The sequence below is a fragment of the Poecile atricapillus genome, chromosome Z, assembly GCF_030490865.1.
Source record: "Poecile atricapillus isolate bPoeAtr1 chromosome Z, bPoeAtr1.hap1, whole genome shotgun sequence".
NCBI lineage: Eukaryota > Metazoa > Chordata > Aves > Passeriformes > Paridae > Poecile > Poecile atricapillus.
Window position 1 is genome coordinate 29,260,020 of NC_081289.1, and position 23,419 is coordinate 29,283,438.

At 46.1% G+C, this 23,419-nt stretch overlaps 1 protein-coding gene across 4 annotated transcripts in view; it reads right to left on the bottom strand.

Annotated features, from left to right (window-relative positions):
- Window positions 1–23,419, bottom strand: part of LOC131573682 (solute carrier family 23 member 1-like) — a 34,064-nt gene that overhangs the window by 3,071 nt on the left and 7,574 nt on the right. For 2 of the 4 annotated variants that reach the window (XM_058827872.1, XM_058827871.1), the window contains exons 2-11: window positions 18,692–18,825; window positions 14,997–15,146; window positions 13,560–13,717; window positions 10,503–10,662; window positions 9,009–9,190; window positions 5,541–5,661; window positions 5,059–5,215; window positions 4,620–4,873; window positions 1,489–1,653; window positions 549–657 (exon numbers count right to left, since the gene is read on the bottom strand). In XM_058827872.1, coding sequence (XP_058683855.1) covers window positions 549–657; window positions 1,489–1,653; window positions 4,620–4,873; window positions 5,059–5,215; window positions 5,541–5,661; window positions 9,009–9,190; window positions 10,503–10,662; window positions 13,560–13,717; window positions 14,997–15,146; window positions 18,692–18,745 — 1,510 coding nt within the window. In that variant the 5' untranslated portion in view covers window positions 18,746–18,825. The remainder of the gene's footprint in view (window positions 1–548; window positions 658–1,488; window positions 1,654–4,619; window positions 4,874–5,058; window positions 5,216–5,540; window positions 5,662–9,008; window positions 9,191–10,502; window positions 10,663–13,559; window positions 13,718–14,996; window positions 15,147–18,691; window positions 18,826–23,419) is intronic. The other 2 variants (XM_058827875.1, XM_058827876.1) reach the window with 1 other exon arrangement.

Below are 23,419 nucleotides of genomic sequence, written 5' to 3' on the forward strand. Positions count from 1 at the left end.
GTAGAGCATGTGGTTTGTGGGCCCAGCTCTTTAATCAGCCCACCCAGCAGACCACATATGCTTTAAGAAAGGACACTCTGGCCTTTGTGATGTAGACATTAGTCACACAAGGCCAGCTGTTGGAGAACTGAAAATTTCAATAAAGTGATCTTGATGGAATTTAGTAGAGGAGTATGCTCTTGCATTTTGAAAGCACAGCATTTTTATTGTGTATGAGCACATTAGAAAGCCTCATTCACTGAGAACCTTGATCAAGATTCAGCCCCGGAGTATTCTCTTGCCCTGCCCCAGGAATGTGTCCCAGGGAAGTGCTCTGCAATCCTTAGCCCAAGAAGAATCTGATGAGGTGCAGTCATTGACAAAAAGCAGAGATTTCTGTACCACGGCTGTGCATGAGAGCAAAAGGCAAAAACAGCCCTCACACAACAGGCAACAGTCAAAGCACAGGTTTCAGCATTTTATCAGGAAAAACTATTTTAAGAGATTTATCTGATCAGCATTTCCTTCAGTATTATGCTACAGAAAATGTTTCTGATGTCACTTCTTACCTGTTTCCAGCAGCGTACTATTTTTGCTTGCCCAGCTGGGAATTGTGAGGCCAGCAAAGAGAGAAAATCCAAAGATAAAGATGTTTCTTGAGGAATTCATATCTGTATACTGCACAGAGAAATTTCATACATTACATGCATAAAACTGTGGGTTACTGTTGTGTTCATGAGACATGGTGGGATGCAAACACTGGAATTGGGAATGGACCCAGTCCTGGTGCTGCTGGAGCATTTATGATCCTGCAGCCCCCAGTCCCAGCCAGCCCTGCCCTTACCAGGGAGCCCTCTGTGATTTAGCCCCTCTGGGTTCAGCCCCTTATTTTTACCTGAGGAATTGCCAACATAAATGTTTACATTTGCTGCAGTGTAGTTATAGCTGACTTAAAACTGGGGGTCCTGTGTGCAGTTTTGGGCACCACAATATAAGATATAAAGCTATTAGTGAGTGTCCAGAGGAGGGCCACAAGGATGGTGAAGGGTCTGGAGGGGAAGCCATATGAGGACCAGATGAGGTCACTTGGCTTGTTCAGCCTGGAGAGAAGACTGAGGGGACTGCAGTCTGCAGCTTCCTCAAGAGGGGAAAAGGAAGGAAAGGTACTGATCTCTTAACCCTCATAACCTGTGACAGCAAATGGCATGAAGCTGAGTCAGGGGAGGTTTAGGCTGGATATCAGGAAAAAGCTTTTCACCCAGAGAGTGTTTGGGCACTGAACAGGCTCCCCAGGGCAGTGGTCACAGCACCAGCCTGACAGAGCTCAAGAAGCGTTGAACAATGTTCTGAGGCACATGGTGTAACTCTTGGGGTGTCCTGCACATGGCCAGCAGTTGGACTCAATGGTCCTGATGGGTCCCTTCCAACTCAGCTTTTTCTGTGATTCTCTGTCTCAATGAAATTAAGTCCCCTTCAGCAGGGATGAAGCAGTGCTCACACAGCTATTACCTGTAAATTGGAAATCCCCACTGCCGTGATAACTCCGAACATCACAAGGAACATGCCTCCAATGACAGGGATGGGAATGCTGGCAAGCATTGCCCCAACCTTCCCAAAGATGCCGCTCAGGAGCATGGCACAGGCACCAGCAATGATCACCATTCGACTCCCTACCTGGGGCAAGAGGAAGAGGAGGCAGTCATGCATTGACCAGCAGGGAAAGGCGAGGGGTAGCAGGCTCCAGCACCAGCCTGTCAGACAGGTGTGGCAGCTCTGGCCCCAGCACTCCATGGCATGTTCAGGAACAGGTTTGGATACAGCTGCTGGTGAGCTGGGATACTGACACTGAATAGGAAGCATCAGTATTTGTGCACCATAAATATTTATCATGAAATGCACTCTGAGAGCACCAGACCTATTTACTCAGTGTTATCCTCTCCCTACTATTGACAGAACTTCAACAGTTTGCTATTAAACTGAAATAAAAACAATTAAATTAAGAGCACAGTAATCCCCACTTGTTCTTGCTTGTTCCTGGCATTGCAAACCCCCAGTCAATTCACTGGACAATCCTTCCACCAGGGTTTGGATTGCCATCCAGAAATGACTTCCAGTGAGGTGTCCCACAATGATCCCTCCATTCCCTGGAGACCAAGATTTCAGAGACCAGAGCTGGCTGGCTACTCCATCCTGAGCTCTGGGTTCTGATATATCCTTTCTATGGTCAAGCAATAAGAGTAAGAAGTGAGGAAGTCTCTTGATCTGTCCCTATCTCTCATCACCCGTCTGTCTTCAGTAAAACCATTTTTCTCTCATTTCTTCCCCTAGGAAGAGTCAGGGTGGCCTTTCCTTGGTTGAGCACTACAACAAAGATGGGATGAAGCACCAAGCCATGTCCTTCATTCAGATCTGCTAGAGCATATGAATAGGAAAGAAAAAGAGTATCTGCCAAACAAAGGGTTGAAAGAGACATTTATATGGAAAGTGAAAAGGAAAGCAGTAATATTTATTAAACTTCCTAGTCAAGATGTGTCTTGCTCACACCAAAACTTGGACTGCCTAAAGAATCATGCTAAACTTACAATATTTGTGTCAGGGAAACTCTATAATCCTCTGCAAACATTTTCTAATTCAATTAAATATTTTAATCCCTCCCTTTAAATATCTGAAGAATGTCTAATTACAGGACAGGCTTTTTTTGAATCCTTTCAACGAAAGCATTCTCAGTAACTAATAGTGTCTCTTTTAAAATATTTCTTAAACACGTCCCTTTAAAATATTTTAAGTCTTTCTTGCTTTTGAAAGATAAATGAAAATTATTCGGTGTGGAGTTTCCAAATAAAATCATGCATTGCCTTCAGGTCTTTTTTGTACTCTTTGCCTTAAAACCTTGTGACACTATTACGATCTAAATGTTAATTAATAAAAACCAACTGATCTATTTGTTCCAGGATTAGAACAAAGATTCAGTCTCAATTTGCTAAAATGTTGAATTACCATGTATATGGAGTTGGCCTTAAGGGCAAAAGACCTAATCCAGTGATAGCACTGTGACAATATTCTGCTAAAGCCACTAGTTTGGAGTTTGTTTCAATTATGTCAGGAAAACAATCAAATCAAATCAGTACTCTTTCTTAAGGCTGAAGAAACTACAAGGTTCCTGACAATATGTGGTCACTCTGAGGCCTTTACCTCTCTTTAAAATTCTCCTTTTCTTGGAAAGGAGTTCTCAGTACTGGCATACTGGGCCTGATCAAGCAGTTTAAATGTTGGTGCCTGGTGTCACGTAAGATGTTGCATCTTACAACAGGCAGCTTCTAGCAGCTTCTCCTCGCCTTCTCTGTCAGCCCCTGTATGTATCTGAGATCTCCAAAAATTTCTCAGGTGGTGCTGAACTTCTCTGTTTAAGTAGAGGAAACAAGTCCCTTGTGTTTCCACTTGTTACGGAAAAATGTGTTTCCCATGTTAAAAAAGAAATTAAATCTGCCTTGTGCTCTCGGCATCCCCATCTGTCCCCAGCCAGAGTGTTTACACTGATTTAAATTGACTGAGATGACACTATTTTCAGCTCTTTCAAGTGTGGACAGAGTGAGCAGAGGTGGGATCCAACGGAAATATCTCTCCTGAATCAGCAAGTATGGCAAGTCCTCCTGGAGCATACATTGTGAGAATATATGTCCTATAATCTAGTAATTATGAATTTGGGCAGCATCCCATACATACAATGCATGCAGCAAACTACCCATCAGGAAAGAACTAGCTCAGGTAGATGGTTATTATGCATAGACTTCCTAGTGACAATGCACACGTGGTGATAGACTAAACTGGGCTCCATGCAGACATCCAGACAGCCCTTGGTGCTCTAGGGCAGCCACCTCAAACGCTAACACTGCAATGAGTGAAAAATGGTTATTGTGAGTGACGTTTATAAAATCCAGTAAAATAAGCATTATAGAGTGAAAGCTGTAAGGAAAGTGCATTTATTTATTGAACTCACAGCTCTTCTGACACGAAATCACTTATTTGGTAATGATTTGAAAATGTCCAGTTAGCAGCTAGACGTCTGTCAGCCTATCCTCTGGCTGCAAAGCTTAGTGAAAATCTATGATCTGATTATCAAGCTTATCTCTGGAAATTTCTTTCCCTGATAAGTGCAATTAATATACTCAAGGGGCTCACAAAACTTTATAGAGACATAAAAACACAAACCTTTGCTCTCACATTTTATAACCCTGAAGAAACAGTCTACCTTTCACGTGATTGCCATCCTCGGGTTATAGAAGTTGTGGAATTTGAAGGCCTATTAAATATTCACCCTCTCCTCTCCCTCTCCACACCTGTCCAGGTTAGCTCAGATGTAGCATCCCTTCAGCCTTACCCAGGCCAGGTGCCACGAGTGAGTGCACTAGTTCCCTATGCAGGCCAGAAGCAGAGAAAGGGAAGCATTGCCCACCTCCATTAAGTCATTTGTAGCGCTGCGGTGCTGGTCAGCAGCGTGCCAAGGCACGATTTTCCAGAGCGCCTTTCGGGAGGTGTGCTGAGATCACTGCCCAGCTCCCGCACACGCTCTCCTGTACACACACACCCGCGGGGGAGCCCTCCGGGAGGCACCAGGGCCACCCCGCTGCAGCGAGGCTCACCTTGGTGATGCCCAGGGCCCCCACGTTCTCGCTGTAGGAGGTGGTGCCGCTGCCCGTGCCCCAGGCCCCAGCCAGCAGGCAGCCGATGCCCTCCACGCCGATGCCGCGGCTGATGGCGTGCTGCGGCGGCGGCGGGGCCCCGCACAGCCGGGCACAGGCGTAGTAATCCCCCACGGACTCCAGCATGGAGGAAATCACCCCGGCTAGGATGCCAAAGATCCCGGCCGGGCTCACCGTTGGCGTTCCCCATTGGCCTGGAAGCAAAAAGCTCGGTTTAAGTGAGTGGGGCACTTTTGCCTTGAAATCTGCCCCGGGGGAGGAAGGGCAGCAGGAATGCTGTGGGTGTTCGCCTGATTTCTGACATTTCATCTCCACCTGATCGTCATCAGTGGAGGTGCAAGCAGGAGCAGGCAGGATGGGGAAGAGGAGGCAGCGGTACCTGGGTAGGGCAGCCGAAACCAGGGAGCCTGTGACAGGGCGTCCCCACGGCTGTCTGTCCGGGCCAGGTGGCCGTAGGCAGTGGGGGCCGCAGGGAGGACGCTGGTCACTGTCAGCACGTGGCAGAGCAGCCAGCTCAGCGAGAGCCCCAGCAGCACCTGGCCAGCACAAGCAGCGGTGAGGGCTGGTTAGGGTATGGCTGCATCTTCAGCAGTTTTCACAGCTAGGGTACCCCCGCCCGACCCTTTTCCCTGCACGTGGAATGAGGCAAAGAGGCAGCAGAACCTCCTGGTGGCCCTCCCTCCTTCTCTCCCTCCCTCCCTCCCAATGATCAGGGCCGTGCGGAGCTTTTCCCCCTCTGCCCCTTGCCACACAGGCTCAGCTGGGAAGCACTAACACGAGTGGAAAGAGTCCAGGCAGCCCGGGGTGAGTGAGGCCAGTCCTTCTGTCACAATTCCCTGGTATCCAGGAACCCCAACGTACCGGAAAGATCTGGAAGAGGTAGATTGGAGAGAAGTGGCACTTCTTGCCTCTCTTGTAAGATGGCAGCGGCACAGTAACATCTTTCAAGTACTGAGAGAACAGAACTATGAAAAAAATAGTCCTAGAAGGAGGGAAAATGAGACCATAAACAAAGTGGGTGCCCAGCTGCCCACCTGTCCCCACATTAAGTGAACACTTGTTACCCAAGAACCCAGGACTCCAGAGGACCTATAAAAACAGGCTCTCAGCATTAGAGGGTAGCTCCCCACTCCACCAAGCCAGACATGGAACAAGCTTTCCATCATAATCTCCTGATAGCTCCACATATTTGCAAATAACTCTTTTATCCTTATTGTTTCACAACTGACAACCCAGGTAGTGCATCTATATGACACAGTTGCAGAAAGGTTAAAAATGCCTCCTAAGTAAAAGAAAGACCTGACAGACACGCAAGGTTCAGGTTCTGCCTGTGTAATTCAGATGTACTAGAAATAAAGGATTTACTGTTTCCTGATTTCAGGTTTACCTGTGCTGTTCTTCAAGGGGCAAAAAGCTCCTGTAACACAGAGTAAAAGAAGAGGATTTGGTTTGGCTGTGCAAATCCCTGTTTTGAAAGAAAAAAAAAACATGGTGGGACTGTGGGGCTGCACATGGTGCCCACAGAGCCCTCCCAGCCAGCCAGGAAGGGCAGAGCACGGCTCTCTGTCTGCGAGGGCTGCGCGATGGACGGGCCCTCTCCGGCAGGGGTGTTCCCGTGTGTTCCTGGCAGCACCTGGGGCTCGTGCTGGTGGAAGCAACTGCTGGTTCAGCTCTTCTCCCATCCCTTGTGTAGTGAACATCTGTGAACAGCAGCACAGCCTGCCCCCCATGTGCCTTTTGCCCAGAAAGGCCAACCAGATAAAGCTGGAGGCTACCACACATGGGGAGAGGGCAGGGACTGGGCATCCCACTTTGACTGCTGAGCTGGTGGAAGAGCATGGACATTTCCTGTGTCAGCCAGGCCTCTGAAGGCCCCCTCATTATTTTATAACAAATGTAAATTTTATACATTGAATGAATTCATCTGGATAGTATTTGGTGAGAAATCAGTTGCACCAGCTGAAGTGCACTGACTTCACTGGAAAACTGGTAGTTTTCCCCATGTGAAAAGGTGATGAACTGTAGGTGCAATAGTCAGGGACAGGCAGAATTCCAACAGTGCAAAGAAAACTCTATCCTCACTTCTTTGCAAAGGCACTCCATGACATACACAATTCAAAGCACTGGATGACTGGAGGGAAAAGGTCTGAGGAGGAGCTGGTTTCCATTTGTGGTTTCTAATGCTACAGAGTCCAGACGGACTGTGAGAGTGCACATTTTGTGCATCTGCATGAACAAAGGTGCTCAGCAGCCCTTATGACTCACCACAGAACCCTCATCTGTCTTAGGGAAGTTTCACTGCTCATTATTCAGGTTGCCTGACACATTCTATTAACAAACTCTATTTTCAATTGCTTATAGTTTTACATAACTTTACCCATCCAGGATGAAAATTTCTGTGGAAAAATGCCTGCCTCAGGGCAAATATTTTTTGAAAAATATGTATCAAACCTATTTCAAAGAGTGACATTCAGGAAATAGACATAGCATGTAGCCTGCATTCAAAAGGTCATTTTGCCTTAGGCAATAACAGGATCTTTTTATGACCTGAAGCAGAAATTTGAGATTTAGTAGAACCTGTTCTCTGGGGCAAGGGATATTGTTGTTTCTCACAAAAATCTGCTCAGGTATGCTCAGTCTGCAACAATGACTCCAGGTTCCAGGTCAGCAGAAACATCTCAGGTTTTCACATTTGCAGACCATAAAGATTCTGAATCTTCTGAGTATATCCAGGCCTTGCCCAGTGATTAACTGTATGTGCATCATCACCAGAGAGTAAGTCACCACACACTAGAGAAGTTTCTTGAGGCAGTAGTGGGGATCTTCCATCACAAGAGCTCTGGGATGTGGTGGGGGTGAACAGCAGCCCTGAGAGCACATGGCTCATGTCTTCTTCTTTCTCCATCCCTGCTTTCCCTCTTTCACTAACAACACCCATGGAGTATGGAGAAGGCAGCAAAAGAGGCCACAGCTGGGATGGCTCAGAGCACAGTGATCAGGCTGGGGCTAAGGTGTCTGAGTCAGGAAAGAAAGGAATTGGATTACCATGGGTGGAAGATGGGACAGAACTGAACAGGACAGAAAGGTGATTTGGGCTGAGAACAGGCTGAAGGACTGGGACCCCATTAATGCGGGGGCACAGTTGGGCAAAGAGGTCAAGTGTGAGTCTGAGGTTGGGAGCTAGTGGCTGGAGAAGAGCAGCAGAGAAAGGAGATATAGAAACATACAGTTTGAGAAGGAAAATTCACATTTGCTAAGATAAGGAGTTAGGACAAATCACTAGAGCTGGAGAACAGGACAACAAGCCAGGAATATGATGGAACAATGGTGAAAAGACAGCTGGGTTTTGGGCAGGGTTTGGAATTGTATGAGGTGCTGATGAAAGAGACTAGTTGGGTGAGGAGCTGGTGAAGGAGAAGTGGCTTTAGGGTACTGGGAGGGCAGGTGCAGGGAGGAGAAGAGACCAGGAGAGAAGTGTACTGGAGCATGTCCTCACAACAATGTGCTGTCTTCCAAGGGCTACAGTCAAGCCTGTGTCCCAAGTCTCCAAAATCAGCTCTGAAAGCAGCGGCAAATAACAGGATAGTAACCCATAGAAAGGTTAACAACCTACTCTTGTTGCATGCTATCCCATGCTGAAGTCTACATTAGGGAGCTGAAGGTGCTAAGTCTGCAAGGCAACCATGCAGTGGCATTTCTCCTTTTCTAATTCATTTCTGAAATACCAAGGAAATTTTGCCACAGTCTGCAGTCATGCACAGGGGCAAGCACACAAATATCCCTAAAAGAGCACTCACTGCTACAAAGCTACATATGTAAATAGGCCTTTCCAGACCCCCTTAGGTCCTCTCTGGAGGGAACAATTCCTCCTACTCATGTGAAGACAATACATAAAGCACCAGCTATTTCAACATAGACACCTAACTCTGAGTGCTCAGCTTTGTCATTTTAGGAATGTCTTTAAAACTTAAATAATGGGTGTGTAAGACAGTGTGTGCAGACAACTATGACAGAGACTACACACACACACACACACACACACACATGGAAAAGGCTTGTATCTCTACTGACCTTTGAACTTTGGATTTTTACAAAAATCAGGGTTTTTAAACTCACTTTTGGGCTTTGCTTTGTTGCTGAGGGATTTAGCCTCCTGGGGGTTGGAGGAGAATGACTGTCACATGGCTGTCTTGCACAAGCCTGTCACATGTTGGTGCTCAACAAATAAACCTGAACCCAGGGGAACTCTGCTACAGACTGTGTCGGTTGGTTTCATATTAGAGGCAGGTGATTTGTGTACTCAGTTTCCCACAGAGATGTGAGACTTACATGAATGCTATGCCCCAGTGCTGCCCAGCCATATCCCCAGCCGGCTCAAACAGAGGTAGTGCAACCAAGGTGATGGTGGGGGCAATTGTCAGGGGGCCGATGAACCTCATCAGAAATCCAATCAGGCCAGAAAATCCAACGAAGATTTGAAAGCAAGAAGCTACAATGATAGTTCCTTGCACCTGGAAAAATGGAAGATGAAAACTGAGGTTGGAAGAAGCTCCAGCTGTTGAGCCTTTTCTTTATATCAGTGCAAATCCAGCGTGAGAGCCAGGCTCAGTCTCCAGTGACAGACTGGCATAGAGGCCTCCTGCTGACAACAGTAAAACCCGGCTGAGAATTACATGTGGGAAGGACTACCAAAGCAGCAACACAGCAGCTGCCCGCTTGGCTGATGGATTAAGTCCTCACCAGGGCTAATTTTGTTCCAGAGATCACCTCCTCCCAGTCCTCTTGAGCCACCCAAGCATGCGTCACCTGCCTGTACTCTCCTGCCTGCTGCCACAAGACAGGGGAAAAGCTCTTGCCCCAAAAACAGGAGCAGGGCCATGGTATCTACTGATCTCCCTTTTGGGAAGGGCTTGGCTCTCTTCAGCACGCTGATGGGGGAGGCAACTCATCACAGCCTCTTTTTTTTCCTGAGTATCAGTTTCACTCTGGGAACACATTCCTCACCCTGAACTTGCCAGTGTTTGACAATCACTGCCAAGGAGGCAGCAATTACATTCTGAAATGCTGCTGGCTTCAGTGTCAGCTTCAGGCAGGGGTGTGGCTGCTCTCTGCCTTCGAAGATTTGGTGACAAGCCCAGGTTGGGACCTCTGTGGTGCTGAGCACCTTCCTTTCCCCAGCTTCAAAGGGAAGAGAAACACAGGGTGAATGACCCAGGTTGAAAGGAGATTTCAGCGGTGCCCTTGTGATAGATTTATGTGCATCGCAGAGAGCAGCCTGTGCTGCTCAGCAAATGAGCTTTCAACACTTCCCAAGTGATTTGGAAAGCACACCAACAAATGGATCAACAGAGGCAAATTCAGTCACTTGCTCTGATAAAGGCAATCGATATAGAATAAGGCAGTGAGACCCCTGACATTTCCTCTTCCTTTTTTATTACCTAAGAATGCCCTTTTCCTTAATATTTAAAGTAGGTTTTGCCTTGCATTTTTTTTACTACGTTTCCTGTGCTTAGATAGGGCTCTTTCCTTGAAAATATTTTCCCTCCCTTTCTTCTTCTAGGCTAACCATGCTCTATGGAGAAGGGATTTGACTGGACCAGTGGAGACTTTGCAAGGACATAAATCACATGAGGAGATCTGCATGTCCCCCATTCAGCAGCAGTTTTGATAGAGAATAGATGATCAGGAAACTACAACAGCATGAGGGCCAAGGTTCATTTGGAATAGAAGTTTCTCCAGCTGTGATGGCCACTACATGGTCAGGCACTTTACTGAAAGCAACAGCCCTGATACAGAGCAGGTGCCACTGAAAATGTAATATACCTCTCGCATCCGTGTCTGCCAGACTTGGATGAATTCTGGTGAAGAGGCATCCACCAGGGTGGCGTTCTGTGTCCAGGCAGGGCACTTCCAAGTGGGGAGAGACAGCATTGCCAAGGTGGGGGTCAGGAATGTGAAAGTCCCTCCTTGAATAATAGGCAGCCTGGAAGAAAAGCAGAGGGAAAAAATGGCAAGTGAAAATGCTAGAAACTCCGCTCCATAAGGGTGAGAGAAAGGAAAGCAAAAATGAATTTAAAAATCAGTCTGCCTGTGGCATCTGACAGTATCTTTTGAATTGTTGTGGCAGGTCACTCTCACTGACCATGGTTAGGAATTGCTGCCCATTGCATGCAGGAGCAATGACATGGGGCAAGAGCTGAGGTTCAAATAGCAGCAATGGAGGGGCACATTGGTGCTGCAGTCCAACCCTGTAACCCCATATTAAGGAAAAAATAGTACTTTCAATGGCTGATGAGACCACAGACCTGCACAGAGTAGGAAAAACCTGATGGAAGGGAGAAGACCAAGGAAGAAAGATGGTGAGATGCTGAAGAAAAGCTTAGCATCAGTATTGCCAATATCCAGTTGCTTCCTCTGTCCTCTTTGGCTGCTTTGGTTTTCTTCACAACTCTTTACATGCTCATGCACACAAGGACATGCACTAACTACTCTCCAATGTCACAACAATCCTCAGTCTGAGGGTGACAGAAAATGTGACTTGACTTTCAGTACACCAGGTTTTAATGCAAATTCCTCTTCTGCATTTCCACTGAAACTAGGAAGGAAACCTGCACGGAAGGGTCTGTGGGCACTGACTGGGTGAGACCTTGGCTCTCCTCCCACACCACATGTCTCCTGGCTTAGACTATCTCTCCCTCTGGGAATCCCTCGGGCTAGCAAGGAGCTTTCATCTCCCAAGGAGTTCAGCTCTGGCTTCATGCAGAGATTTATACAGCAGAGCAATGCCCTTTTGAGCTACACCAGCCTCTTTTGCCATGCATGAAAGAAACAAAGAAAGACCTAAAAGGCCTAACTCAAAGCCCCACACAAGCCTCCACTGAAGTGCAAGTTTTTTTAACCACTCTTCTAGTATGCTTTAAAAATCCTAAGCTGTCTGAGGGTGGGTACAGCATCCCTGAAACAGCCAAAGGAAATCTTCAAGGTGCCTCTGTTGAAACAGAGGCATTTCTACCATTCTTGAAATAAGAGATGTTGTAACTGCAACAGACCATGTCTCTGTCACCTAAACCAAATATTTATACTAGTCATGCATAACTGAAGCACTGTCAAAGCTTTGAAACAATTTTGCTGGGCAAGGCACAAAAAAACAAACAAAAAGAAAGAGAAGGCCCAGGGCCATGCCTTAGAATCTAACAATAGATTTATAGTTCCTGCTGTGTTGGTCCTTAGGACATTTCACAGCCAGTGTTGGAATGGGTGGGCTCAGAGGAGAATGGGGTGCCAAGGTAATGCTTATGTGGCACACTGGACTCTTTCCTGTGGGGTTTGCAAGAGGGAAAGCTACAGAAATAGGGAAGGCAATATTATATTCTGATAATCAGTATATGATGTCCAAGCATTTACTAAGAAGGGCTCATCATAACATCAAATGACCTGTGTGTCCCCTCAGGAGCCTCTGATAGTGTCTCCAGTGACTGTCTAGGACCCACTGCTGCTTTTTCACACTGTGTAACATGACTGAGCTGCAGGGTGCAGTGGGTCAGCTTTTCCCTTGATTATTGCTTTATGAATGTCCTCATGTCTTACAGCTGGGGTCAGCAGCAAGGCAATTGCACCCTCAGCACAGTAAAAGCCATTCAAGTTTATCCCATGGGAACAACTCCTTACCACTTAATTTGATCTGTTGTACCTCAATTAGCTATTCAGCCATGGGAGAGAGAGAGAGGCTCTCTGCTACTCTTTCATCTCCAGCTAACAGAGAGCAGGGAACATTACAGCTCTCAGGAATTCACAGAGGCATGTTTTGGAGAGTGCCTGGGAGAACTCAGAATGCCTGAATTGCACCAGCAGTGATGGTCATGCACTCCAGGCTGAATTTGGATGAAGAACCAGTTTCTCTGTTTTTTGTGGTCAAGGTGCTCCACTCCTCCTTCCTCCACTAATCCTGTAACAAGGTAGGAAGTTTGTCTACAGACACCTCTTAAGACTTAGAGAGAAAGAAAAATTACAATACTGAATGAAGCAGGAGGAAGAAAAACATTTTGTAGAGCTAGCAGTTGATGAGTGATTTGATGGCAGGAGTTTTAAGCAGAGTCCCTCAGATTCATAAGCCAAAGAATGTGTAACTTTTGTCTTTGAAGCAAGAAACACAGGTTCCCACCATGCTGGAGAAAAAAACAGCCTGTGGAAAGAGAGAGAGACAGCCCAGAGTTACGACAAGGGGAAGAGAAGAAATTTTTCAAGGTCAGCAAAGATATAGGGTCTGTCTGGAAAAGGGGAGTACTTGCATTCATCTCTCTCATTAAATACTTCTTTTTCTGGGTACTGAATGGCAACTCCATGCTCATCTCACTGCTGGCTGCTCATCAGCAAAGAATTTACCTTTTATGCCACAAATCCCTGAGCATGGGAAACGGCATCACTTAACAGGACATGCTGCTGAACTCTTCCCTGAGTCCCTAAGTGGTAGCAGATGGACTTCAATTTCATCTAATTATCCCCTCCCCTAGAGTTTCCTGTAGAATCTGTGCTCTCTTGACCCCAGGTACAAATCAGAAGGCTCCTGCCTCAGCTGGAGGATCCCTGGAGTAAGGAGCAAGCAGGTACATTTCCTGCATGTTGCAATGCTTTATTATTTTGAGGAAGATTCCTTGTAAGCCAAACAAAAGGTATATGAAGTATCAGAGATATAAAATTTGGGACAGCAAGGTAGCCCGGTAAAGCTGTCAGCAGTTTCAGGGTGCTTTGGCATGGACCCTGATTGCCCAAGGGTAACAAACGACTCATTGATAAACTCTATAACAGGGTGGTGGCCTAGCACACAGTAATTTATTTAAGTGAGTATTTAAGTGACATTCCCACTTCTTGCATTTGGCCTACCTGACTCCAAAGAGGACTTGCAGAAGGGTGCAAATTCCTGAGACAAAGAAGATGGTGCTGATCAGGTGGCTCTGGGTCAGTAGGTCATGCTGGAGGCAAAGCCCTTTGGAGAGGATCAGCGGGATGGCTACAAGACCTCCCATGGCTGTCAAGAAGTGCTAGGAGCCACAGAGAAAGACTGGGTGAAGAAGGACACAGGACTGGCTCTATGTTATTACCATGTTGTTGAGAGAACTCACAGATTTGTGCTTGGGTGACACTTGCATTTCCCATTCTCTCTCCTTTTTTTTGGGGAGCTTTAATGCTCAGTTAGGGGCTATTCCAAAGCACCTACAAGAATTTCAATGCACCCACTGAAAAGTCTCCTCCTTTACAAGTCCAAAGACCTTTCCTAGTGCTCTGGACTTCCCAGGCCACTGTCAGACACAACCAGCTTATCTTCAACACCTGCAGACAAAGCTGTTGGACATACTTTTCCAGGAAGCTGGGGACCTCCCCAGGTACAGGGAGAGAGCAGTCAGGCAAAGTGAATGCAAATATTTCAGTCCATCTTATTTGCACCACAAAGGATGACAGAAGAAGGTGGCACTTTGGAGCTACATGATTTTTGCCATCAGTAGCTTTTCTCACACAGTGCAATTATGGATTAATCATAAAAAAGTGAGTGCCAAAGAATGGAAGAATTGGGCATTGTATTTGTCAGAAGAGTCACAGACATATTTCTACAGTGACCTGTAGTTAATGACTAAATCTGAAAATAATTTTTAAAACATTTTTGTTTTAATTATTAACCTTTGTTGTTTGCTCTCACTTTGTAGCACAGAACTGCAGTGGTGGAACTGGTGGCACTCAGAAACACACTTTATTCATTTCAGGCATGTTATATTAAAAGTATGATGCAGATGTGTTAAGTTGATACACTCTAAATTTCCATTTAAGGAAACGAAGTACAGAATTCCACCAACCTCCAGGCACAGTCTGTCATTATCTTAATGACTCTGAGGTCTCTTTTCCCTCAGGCTTCCTACCCAGCACAGCATTGGTGGCACTGGGTCATTTAACACACCTGGGCAAAGACCAGCCAAAGCTCTGTGTGCCCTGCTGCTGAGTTTTTGGTGCCATGGGAAGGCAGAAGAAATTAGTTTGGCTACTTTCAGCCAAGGTACCCAACATGTTCTTATTAACTATCTGACCCCAGTCCCAGCACTCTGACTGACCATTTGCACTTCAGAGGGTGCAATGTAGCCATGGGCATGATGATAATAGTCAGTGCTCAGGATGTGGACCAAAGGACTTGAGCCAAGATCCAGCCTCAGAGCTCCACTCAAGCCCTGTGAAAGTAAAGCACTCCCAAATTCAGGTTTCACCCCAATTAACTGGCTGAACAGCCATGTAACTTTCACCTACTCCCAGCCTCTACCTGCTTTCCTGTCTCACCTGAATGCCCAGCAGGATGCACAGATACCAGGGAGGCACATCTGTGACAGTGTAGGCAAGCTTGGTCCCACTGTGGCCAGTGCCCCCACCTTCCTCTGGGCCCCAGGCAGCATGAGCTGGTGAGGAATGGCAGTGGCTCCCATGTTCACCCTAGACAACAGGAGAGACACTTTGTTAGCCACAGCCTGGCCGTGCAGCCACCCAGCAGCCACCTTTCTTGCAGCCACGCTCCACGTCTGGCAGGAATACCTCCTGTGTAGCTTTCAACAATGCCACGATATTAAAAGAAAGAAAAAAAGAAAAAAAAAAAAATACCAAGGAGGGGAAATTAAAACAGAGGTTCAAAACACATCTGGAATTTTTTTGTATGTGCTGGTGTGTCTAGGCCTGAAGAAACATTAGAGGGTGTCTCAATCTCAAAGGGACATCCAGACAAAGTGTGTTAATGTCATTAAAATCTAGTTAAGGATGAAGATACTGCAACCAGAAGCAAGGAAGAATGTGCAGTGGGCTTGTCAGTGAAAGCTGCATTGTCCTCTGGTCTCTGTACCTCCTGGCAATTCCACCCAACCGACATATTTTATAAAATATGCCTAAAACACCCGGCTGCCACTAATTACTGAGTAGAAGCATGTTTTATATTTCATTTCCTTGGTCTTTTCTTTCAATCTCCTTATGGTCACCTGTACCAGTGTTCTGCCTTGATAAAGACACCTGCCTTTTGTCTTACTAGAAAACCCTGCTCCTACAGAGGAGCTGTATGAAACACAGGGACACCAGTAGATGGGAAATCCCAGCATCCATGCTGAAGGAGCTGGCTGAAACTGCTACCCAGGAAGGCTCAGGTCTGTTCCCAGGCATCCAGAAGCCCCAGGGCTTCCCAGGGAGCTGTACACCTTTCAGAGTTTATTTATATAAAGATGCATTTTGCCAAGAAAAGCAAAGTAGTGCTTTGCTTCATTTGCCACAGCTTTTAAGTTGAGCACATTCTCCTTGTTGTTTGTGCCTCCTTCCAGCCCACTCTCACCCCTGTGCGTACACACACGCACACATGCAAGGTGGAGGGAGGCTGCCTGGGAAACCACAACATGTAGAGCCAGATGCAAAAGCTAATTAAGATCCCAAAGTATTTGTTTCATTGACCCATCTCCAACCAGCAAGTTCTCAGCATCCTGGAAGCAGAGAGCTTTTCTGAGCTGAGGTGCCCAGCTCTATCAGGCAGGAACAGAAACCTGCTGTCTGGAGAAGCTTAACCAGTTTGTCTGCACCAAACTTCTTTTTGTTTTTTTATCCTCCAAGTTCTGCAGGAACCTGAAGACACCAAAATACCCAACACAACAGCAAAGTGTCTGCAGTAATTCCCCCAGCCTACCTACTGATGGAGGCAAACAGGTAGTGCTGTGGTCAGGAACAGAGACATGAAATTATTGTTGCATTCTTTTGTAAATTTTGCAGGTGTGGCAGATATCACTGAATTCATTTGCCTGGAACTTCCAGGTTTGCATTCTCTTGGCTGAGTCTCTGAAGTCCCATTTTAGGTCACACTGTTGATAACAGGCCATGTAATCCCTAAGACCCCAGATCCTAATATTGTTATTGATCTGAATGGTTGTGTGAGGGGTAGGGAACTCAGGTTGTAAGAGTACAATTGCCCATTAATTTCTTTGTTCAAGATCCCTCCCCAGCATCACCCAGGTTGAGCTGTTTCTACTGGAGTACCACTCAAATAAACTACCTTAACAACTTAAAGCCTGAGACTTTGCTACAGGATAGCTATGATGGAGAAGCCTCTTTAACAAACACAGTGTTATTTATCCAGCCTAGGCAAACTGGGAGCATTACAGATACTTCAAAATAGATAGGTGAAGGCAGAGTTAATTCAAACTGGACTCAGGCATGAACTTCAAGACCAAAAGGTGTTCCTTAATAACTCCCTGTGCAGACATTTTCATTTCAGAACAAGAGAGCCTGAGCCATGGATTAACAAATGTACACCAAAGTACTTAAGACTGCCCATGCATGGAGTTATTTGGGGACAACTACTCCTGAATAACACCACGGGTAGACAAATGCTAAGCTAGGCAGACAGCAGTAAGCTCCTTTCTTTTCATTGCAATTTTCCCCATATTAACCAGGAGGCATATTCCAGCCAGGCAGAGCCAGTAACAGCCCCGCATGACCATCACATGAGTGCCTGGTTCTCCCCAGGAGCTGGAGGGGAGTGAGCAGGGATCATCAGGAAAAGGATGGAGTGGAGATAACAGGATGAAATAGGAGCAGAGGCACTGGACTGAAACTGAAATGCAGGAGGTACCATCTTAAAATCTGAAAACATTTTTTGCTGTAAGTGACCAAGCACTGCACAGGCTGCCAAGAGAGGTTCTAGATTCTCTGTCCTTAGAGATACTAAAAAACTGTCTAGACACAGTTCTAGGCAGCTGGCTCTAGGCAACCCTGCTTGAACAAGAGTTTGGAGAAGGTGACCTCCAAAGTTTCATTCCAACCTCAGCCAGCCTGTGAGGCTGAGATACTGGCAGGAGGACGAGGCAGGAGCAGTCTGGAGCAGGGAATGGAAACCAGTGTTAGGGGTTCTCATCCCAGCTGCTCCCATGAATGCAGGGAACTAGTACACCTTCCATGTGCCAGTCACAGCACAAGGGTCCTCAATCATGTCTTAAAGAAGTGCATCAGGAAGTCAGTGAGGAGCTGAACTGCTTGAACCACAGGTAAAAGACCTTTGTCTTCTACCTTCTTTAGGGTAATTCAAACCATAAGAATTCACAAATCTGGTATGTGTTATGGCAGAACAAGTTAAAATGGAGAGCTTGTTAAAAAAAATGAAAGAAAACTGATTGAGCACTTTCCTGAGGCTCTGGCCACAGCACCCCCACTGCACAAAGCAAGCTCATCCAGAGCTACCCAAGAAATGTGGGACTTGTACACTAGGAGGTTAAATGCTTCCTCCACGGTAGCACAGGCAGCTGGTCTGTACCAAGGTAGCAAGATGTTTGCAGGACCCCACTCCTTCACACCTGCTGACAGAAAATAAGCAGTTTTTTGTTTCTAACAGAGGTGATCCCTGCTTTGGGATAGGAAAGGGGCTTCCATGTCCCAGGACCTTGCCCATGGCTGTTATAGCTAGCAGCATTCTCAGTGTACCACACACCCCTGGACTGGCACATCATTTACAGCTTTTACTACATTTCTATAATTCTACAGGGTGTCCTCCTCAGATAACACCCAAATCCCTTCCTCACCCACCTTTCTAACAATTCATCTCACTAGAAATAAGTCCAAAAGCCAAAGAAACACAGTCTTAACCAGGCTAAATTTCTATTTTAATTTTTCTAATTAATACATAAGATGCTTTACCCAGGAACACAGCCACAAACTCACTTGCTTTTCAGTACAGATACACTTGTGCTGACATTCATCTACATTATCATTTTAGAAATAGTGGAGAGAAAAGAAGTTAAAAGGGTGCCAGAGAGCAGAAAGCATGCTGAGTCTGCAGCAGCAGCAGGGGCTGTAGTGAGGAAATCATTCTTTGGATTTGTGTCGGTAAGAGCTGAGACAGAAGTTTACCACACAGCAAAATCACTGCAGCAGCCTGAGCCCCTCGCTTTCCCGTTCTCCTCCTGCCACAGGGTTTGCACCTGTTTATGCAAGAATTACCCTTCAGAGAGCAGACTCACCACAAAGCTGGGTTTATCTAGCCCGTTGAGATCTTTGTCTGAAGATGGAGTCATGCCTTCACCGACTGCCTTGAAAAAAGCCAGTCAGAAGAGGAAAGCCTCCCAAATTCCCACTCCTTCCAGTCAAAACAGCCCTAAAGAAATGGGGTGAGAAGATGCAGAAGCTGGATTTCAGGAGCCAAACAGCACTCAGCCCTAGCTATTCATGTGAGCTGTACTGCAGAAGCATTTCCTTTTCTTTGGCTTATATAAGTGACTCCTTTTCTCCAGCTGATTAGAGGATCAGCATTCAAATCAAAATGGAAAACAGCCCTTCCCTGGAATGAGACAATCAGTAACTGATAACAGAAAAATCTTCATCCATAGGTAAGGATGCTGGAGGATATCAGAGAGGCATCCCACACAGCCTTGTAACTTGTTGCTTCATTACTATTTCAACAGCAACTTGCATTTTTTTGTGTGGGTTGGGCCTGTTTGAAGATCTTTGTCGTCATCTTTGCGACATTCAATTACTAAATAGTTTCACTTGTTTCATATGTAAACTACTGTGTATTTTTGCTTAGGTACAAACATTGTCTTCTTGTAGGATACTCCTATTACAGCCTGAAAAGAATGAAGCCTTTACTGTGAATTTATTTATGGCAGCAATCAATAACTAATTGTTGATATATATTAGTTGTTTAGCTTAAATAAATTTTTAATAGAATGAGTCATGGTTGAAATATTGTGTGATTTAGAATACTGTTTGCTTGGCTTTACTTTCTTAGCAGGAGTAGCTGGGTTTCCTGAAGCCTTGGGCCACAAGCTGTGGACTTTCACAGAGATATGCTTTTGGCTGAAATAAAGTTAATTTTCCTAGTAACTGGCACAGTGCTATGTTTTATCTTTAGTATGAAAAAAATACTGATAATACACTGATGATTTAGTTGTAATATTTATCCTGAGTCTAACACTTTTTTAGTTTCCCATGTTCTGCCAGTGAACAGGTGCACAAGAAGTGCAAAACAGAAGATGAGGATGCTACAACCATCAACTCAATAAAATAAGGCAATGGCCTGTTTACATGAAGACAGAGAAAAAGTCCAATAATACATTAGAAGACCCAGACCAAAAATCACCATTGGACTAAAAAACTGCATTAAGAGCACATGAAGGTCAGGTGTGTGATCTTAAGCATATAAATGCCTGGGAATTTCTTTGTTCGTGGTCCCTCTCCTAAGGCATCCAGCTCAAGCTGATGTGCTGCTGAATTTCTCTATTAAATTCTTTATTTTTATAAATTCTGATGCTAGAGACTTGTAGGAAACCTATGGTTGAGCCTGGCTCATGGAACTGCTCACTGTGAAGGGATTTTGGTCTCTGTTGTTATAGTCTTGGGGGGGGGGGGGGCGCTGTTTGTGACTCCTGGAACAATCAGGCAGCAGCTTCTCATTTCACACAAGTCATCAGAACGCCACACTAAAGAGGTCTAGAAAACATAAGACTGAAAGACAATGACTTTGAGTCATCTGATTATCCTCATGCAGCTAAGGATCCTAGCTCAGGACCATCAGATGGCCCAAAGCATAGATACCCTTTTCTTAACAAGTGGCAAATTGTGTTAATGCCCCATCAAACCATTCCAGCCACCCCACCCCTACTTAGATTAATTTCTGTTTAATTTAATGGCTTTCTAAGGCAGTGAGCTTCCCAGACCAGTTGCAAAGAACTCCTTCAGCAAGGAGCATGTTATCACCTACACTTAGTGATCAGCCATTGGCAATATCTCCTGGTTTCCATGAAGGATGCAGTGGAACTGAAATAAACTCCAGTCCCTATTCCTTCGGTAGAGCTTTGTTATTCTCAGATCTTCTCTTGAGATTGAGACTTCATTACAGGATAGGACAACATCTCCCTAAACATTGAGTGAAGTTACGACCTGCTGGACAGATAAATTCTAAGACATCAAAATCATTGAATCATAGGTTGGTTTGCATTAGAAGAGACCTGAGAAGGTCATAGAATCATAGACTTAGAATGGGCTGGGTTGGAAGGGACCTTTAAGATCATCTAGCTCTAAACTAGAATGCTACAATATTCCTCTGGGGCTAGTCTATCTTCCCAGTAAATTTTTATTTTTATAAAACAAATCTCCTACCTCCTAATTTGAGCCCAGCATCTGTTCAATGACTTCTCAGTCCTGCCATAACCTTGTTTTCAGATGAGACCCAGGCATTCAGTAACCAGAGCTTCTTAAACAACTTGTATAAACTTGTGTAACATCCAAAAGGCATGGGTGCACAACAACACCTGTGTCACCTAGACTAGCATGTGAAACTGCCCACACCATTGCCCACTTTCTGCAAGCAAAGAGGATTACCCATGGTCACTGACTTGAAGCTAGTACCTGTGTGTTCACTGAATCATAGAGTAGTTTGAGTTGGAAGGGACCTTAAGTGTCACCTAGTTCCAAGCCCCCTGCCATGGACAGGGACACCTTTCACTAGACCAGGCTGCTTCAACCCCCATAGAACCTGGCCTTGAACACTTCCTGGGATGGGGCATTCACAATTTCTCTGGGCATCCACAACTCCTCTGTAGTTCAGAATTCAGTAGTGGGAGTGTGGGAGAAGGACACTTTCGCAGAGGGAAGATTTAAAAGGTTCAAAGAGGCACAAGAGAAGGTAGGGAGAAATGCCACTGTGGCTCAGGAAAGCTTTACCCCTCAGTGCATCCCCATCAGCCAGCAGGGAGATCTGTGTGAAAACACAAGAGACACTTGAGCCAGCATTGAAAACCATCAGCTGAGCATTGCCTTGAAGGCTGCTGTGATGGAGAAGCAGCCCTTGAAGGAGATCACCCACAAGGAGTATACCACAAAGGTGGACAACCCCAGTCAAGACTGTTGAGCTAGGAGAGCTGCAGCCTCATGGCCATGACAGCTTCCCCACTAGCTTCTCCTTCCTCTTAGCACTCCTCACAAGGAAAGGACTTGCTGACCTAGGGCATGGACATGGTCCTCTCCTGAGCCCAGGGTCGCTCCCTGCAGGAACAGCCTGGTGCCCTGCTCTGGTGCCCAGCTCTCCTGCTTAATGCAGATGTCTGCCTCTGGAAAGCAGGAACTGGGAACTGCATGGAAATCCCACTCCAGCAGGATATTGATTTTGTAATAATAAGCCCCTTTATCTCCCTCAGCCACAGGCCAGCTTTTAAGAGCATTAGCAAAGGGTTAATCCATGTCATCTACTCAGCATTTTGAGCATAAGCATGGTTATTGTGCCACAGGGGTTTTGCTGAGCCTGTTCATTCCCTGGCATGCGTGACAAGACTTACTGCTGCTGACCCTGTGCTGAAGGCCATGCTTTTGGCATGTGCTCAGTCCGCAGCTATTTCACATCGGGACACATCCAGCTGCAGGGAGGGGCACTGCCTTAGGTTCTTCCCACTGTCCTCCAGCCATCGGCAGCAGAGGGACCAGCTCATAAGCGCCAGCAGGAGAAGATTCCAGGCTCAGGTTCAATAGAGAGACCACTTCAGGGTCAGTCCTGTCCTGACAGATGTATTTCCAGATGTATTTTCCAGACTGCCTGCACTCCAGCTTCTGCTGCCAGGAGATGTGCACCCTGGGCATGCCCCAAGGCAGGCTCCTCTGCCATCAGTGTTGCAGTGTCACACAGTCCAGCCTGCCTCAAAACTTACACCTTCATTGCACGAGCGAAAAACAGCAAAATCCCTGCAGTCAGACTGAGAAAAGAAAAAAGAAAAAAAAACCAAAAACTCCCAAGAAACCAGCAATATTCACTGAGACAGGGAGGAACACACCTCCTTGGTCTGTTCTCCAGGGGGAGCCAAGGAAAGGTCACTGTTTAAGAAGGATTAACCAGAAAAGTAAAGAAATGAAAGTAGTTTCTGAGCAAGATCATTATGAGTCATGGGAGCTTGAAACAGGTTTTTCTGAGAAATCAAGTAAATCCCTTGGAGAGAAGCCCAGAAGTATCAGCCCAGCCAAAACAAAAAAAGGACTGAGATGGATGGACAGAGCAGGATTAAGGCGTTCCCACATCTAAAGTCCCATGGAGGTGACAAGAAACCTCTCTGCAAGTGCAAGGAGGGCCAGAGTACTGCTGAACTACCCCAAGTGGGAGCAAGAGCAAGCCCCAGTGCTGGGGAGGAAGGCAAGCAAGGACCAGCCAATGCCTGACGCCACAACTCCCTTCTGCTCTGCGGACACCCTCATCTGCACCCGTGTTGGGACAAGATGTAACAAGAGTTTGATCCTGTCTGACGTTTTCATTTCTTCTTTGTGCACTACAGTAAATCACACTTAAGATTGTAAGACCACTGTTGGGTTTTAGAAATAGAAGCAGCTCACACATCCAAGGCAACATTCCCCCCCACAGAACCAACTTGGGCAGCCATAGGCAGCCAAGCATACTGGCTACAGCTAAAGGCCACAGATATAAAAAGAGAAATGAACAAAAACTGACCCATCTCCATACAGAGTTGTATTTGTTCCAATGCTGCTAATGAATAACAGCCTCTAACACTCATATCTGCAGTAAGTCCCAGGACAGGCAAGGATGCAGTATAGAAGAGGCATAGGGGACCCACAGGGCTGGGGAAGCTCCAAGGGATGCAAGGAGGGGAGAAGAGAGCCACAGCAGGGGATGCTCCAAAAATCACCTCACAGTCTTGCTGGTCACACAGCTGGTGTACTGGCTGCTGGGGATTGCCTGCTCCAAAACATCT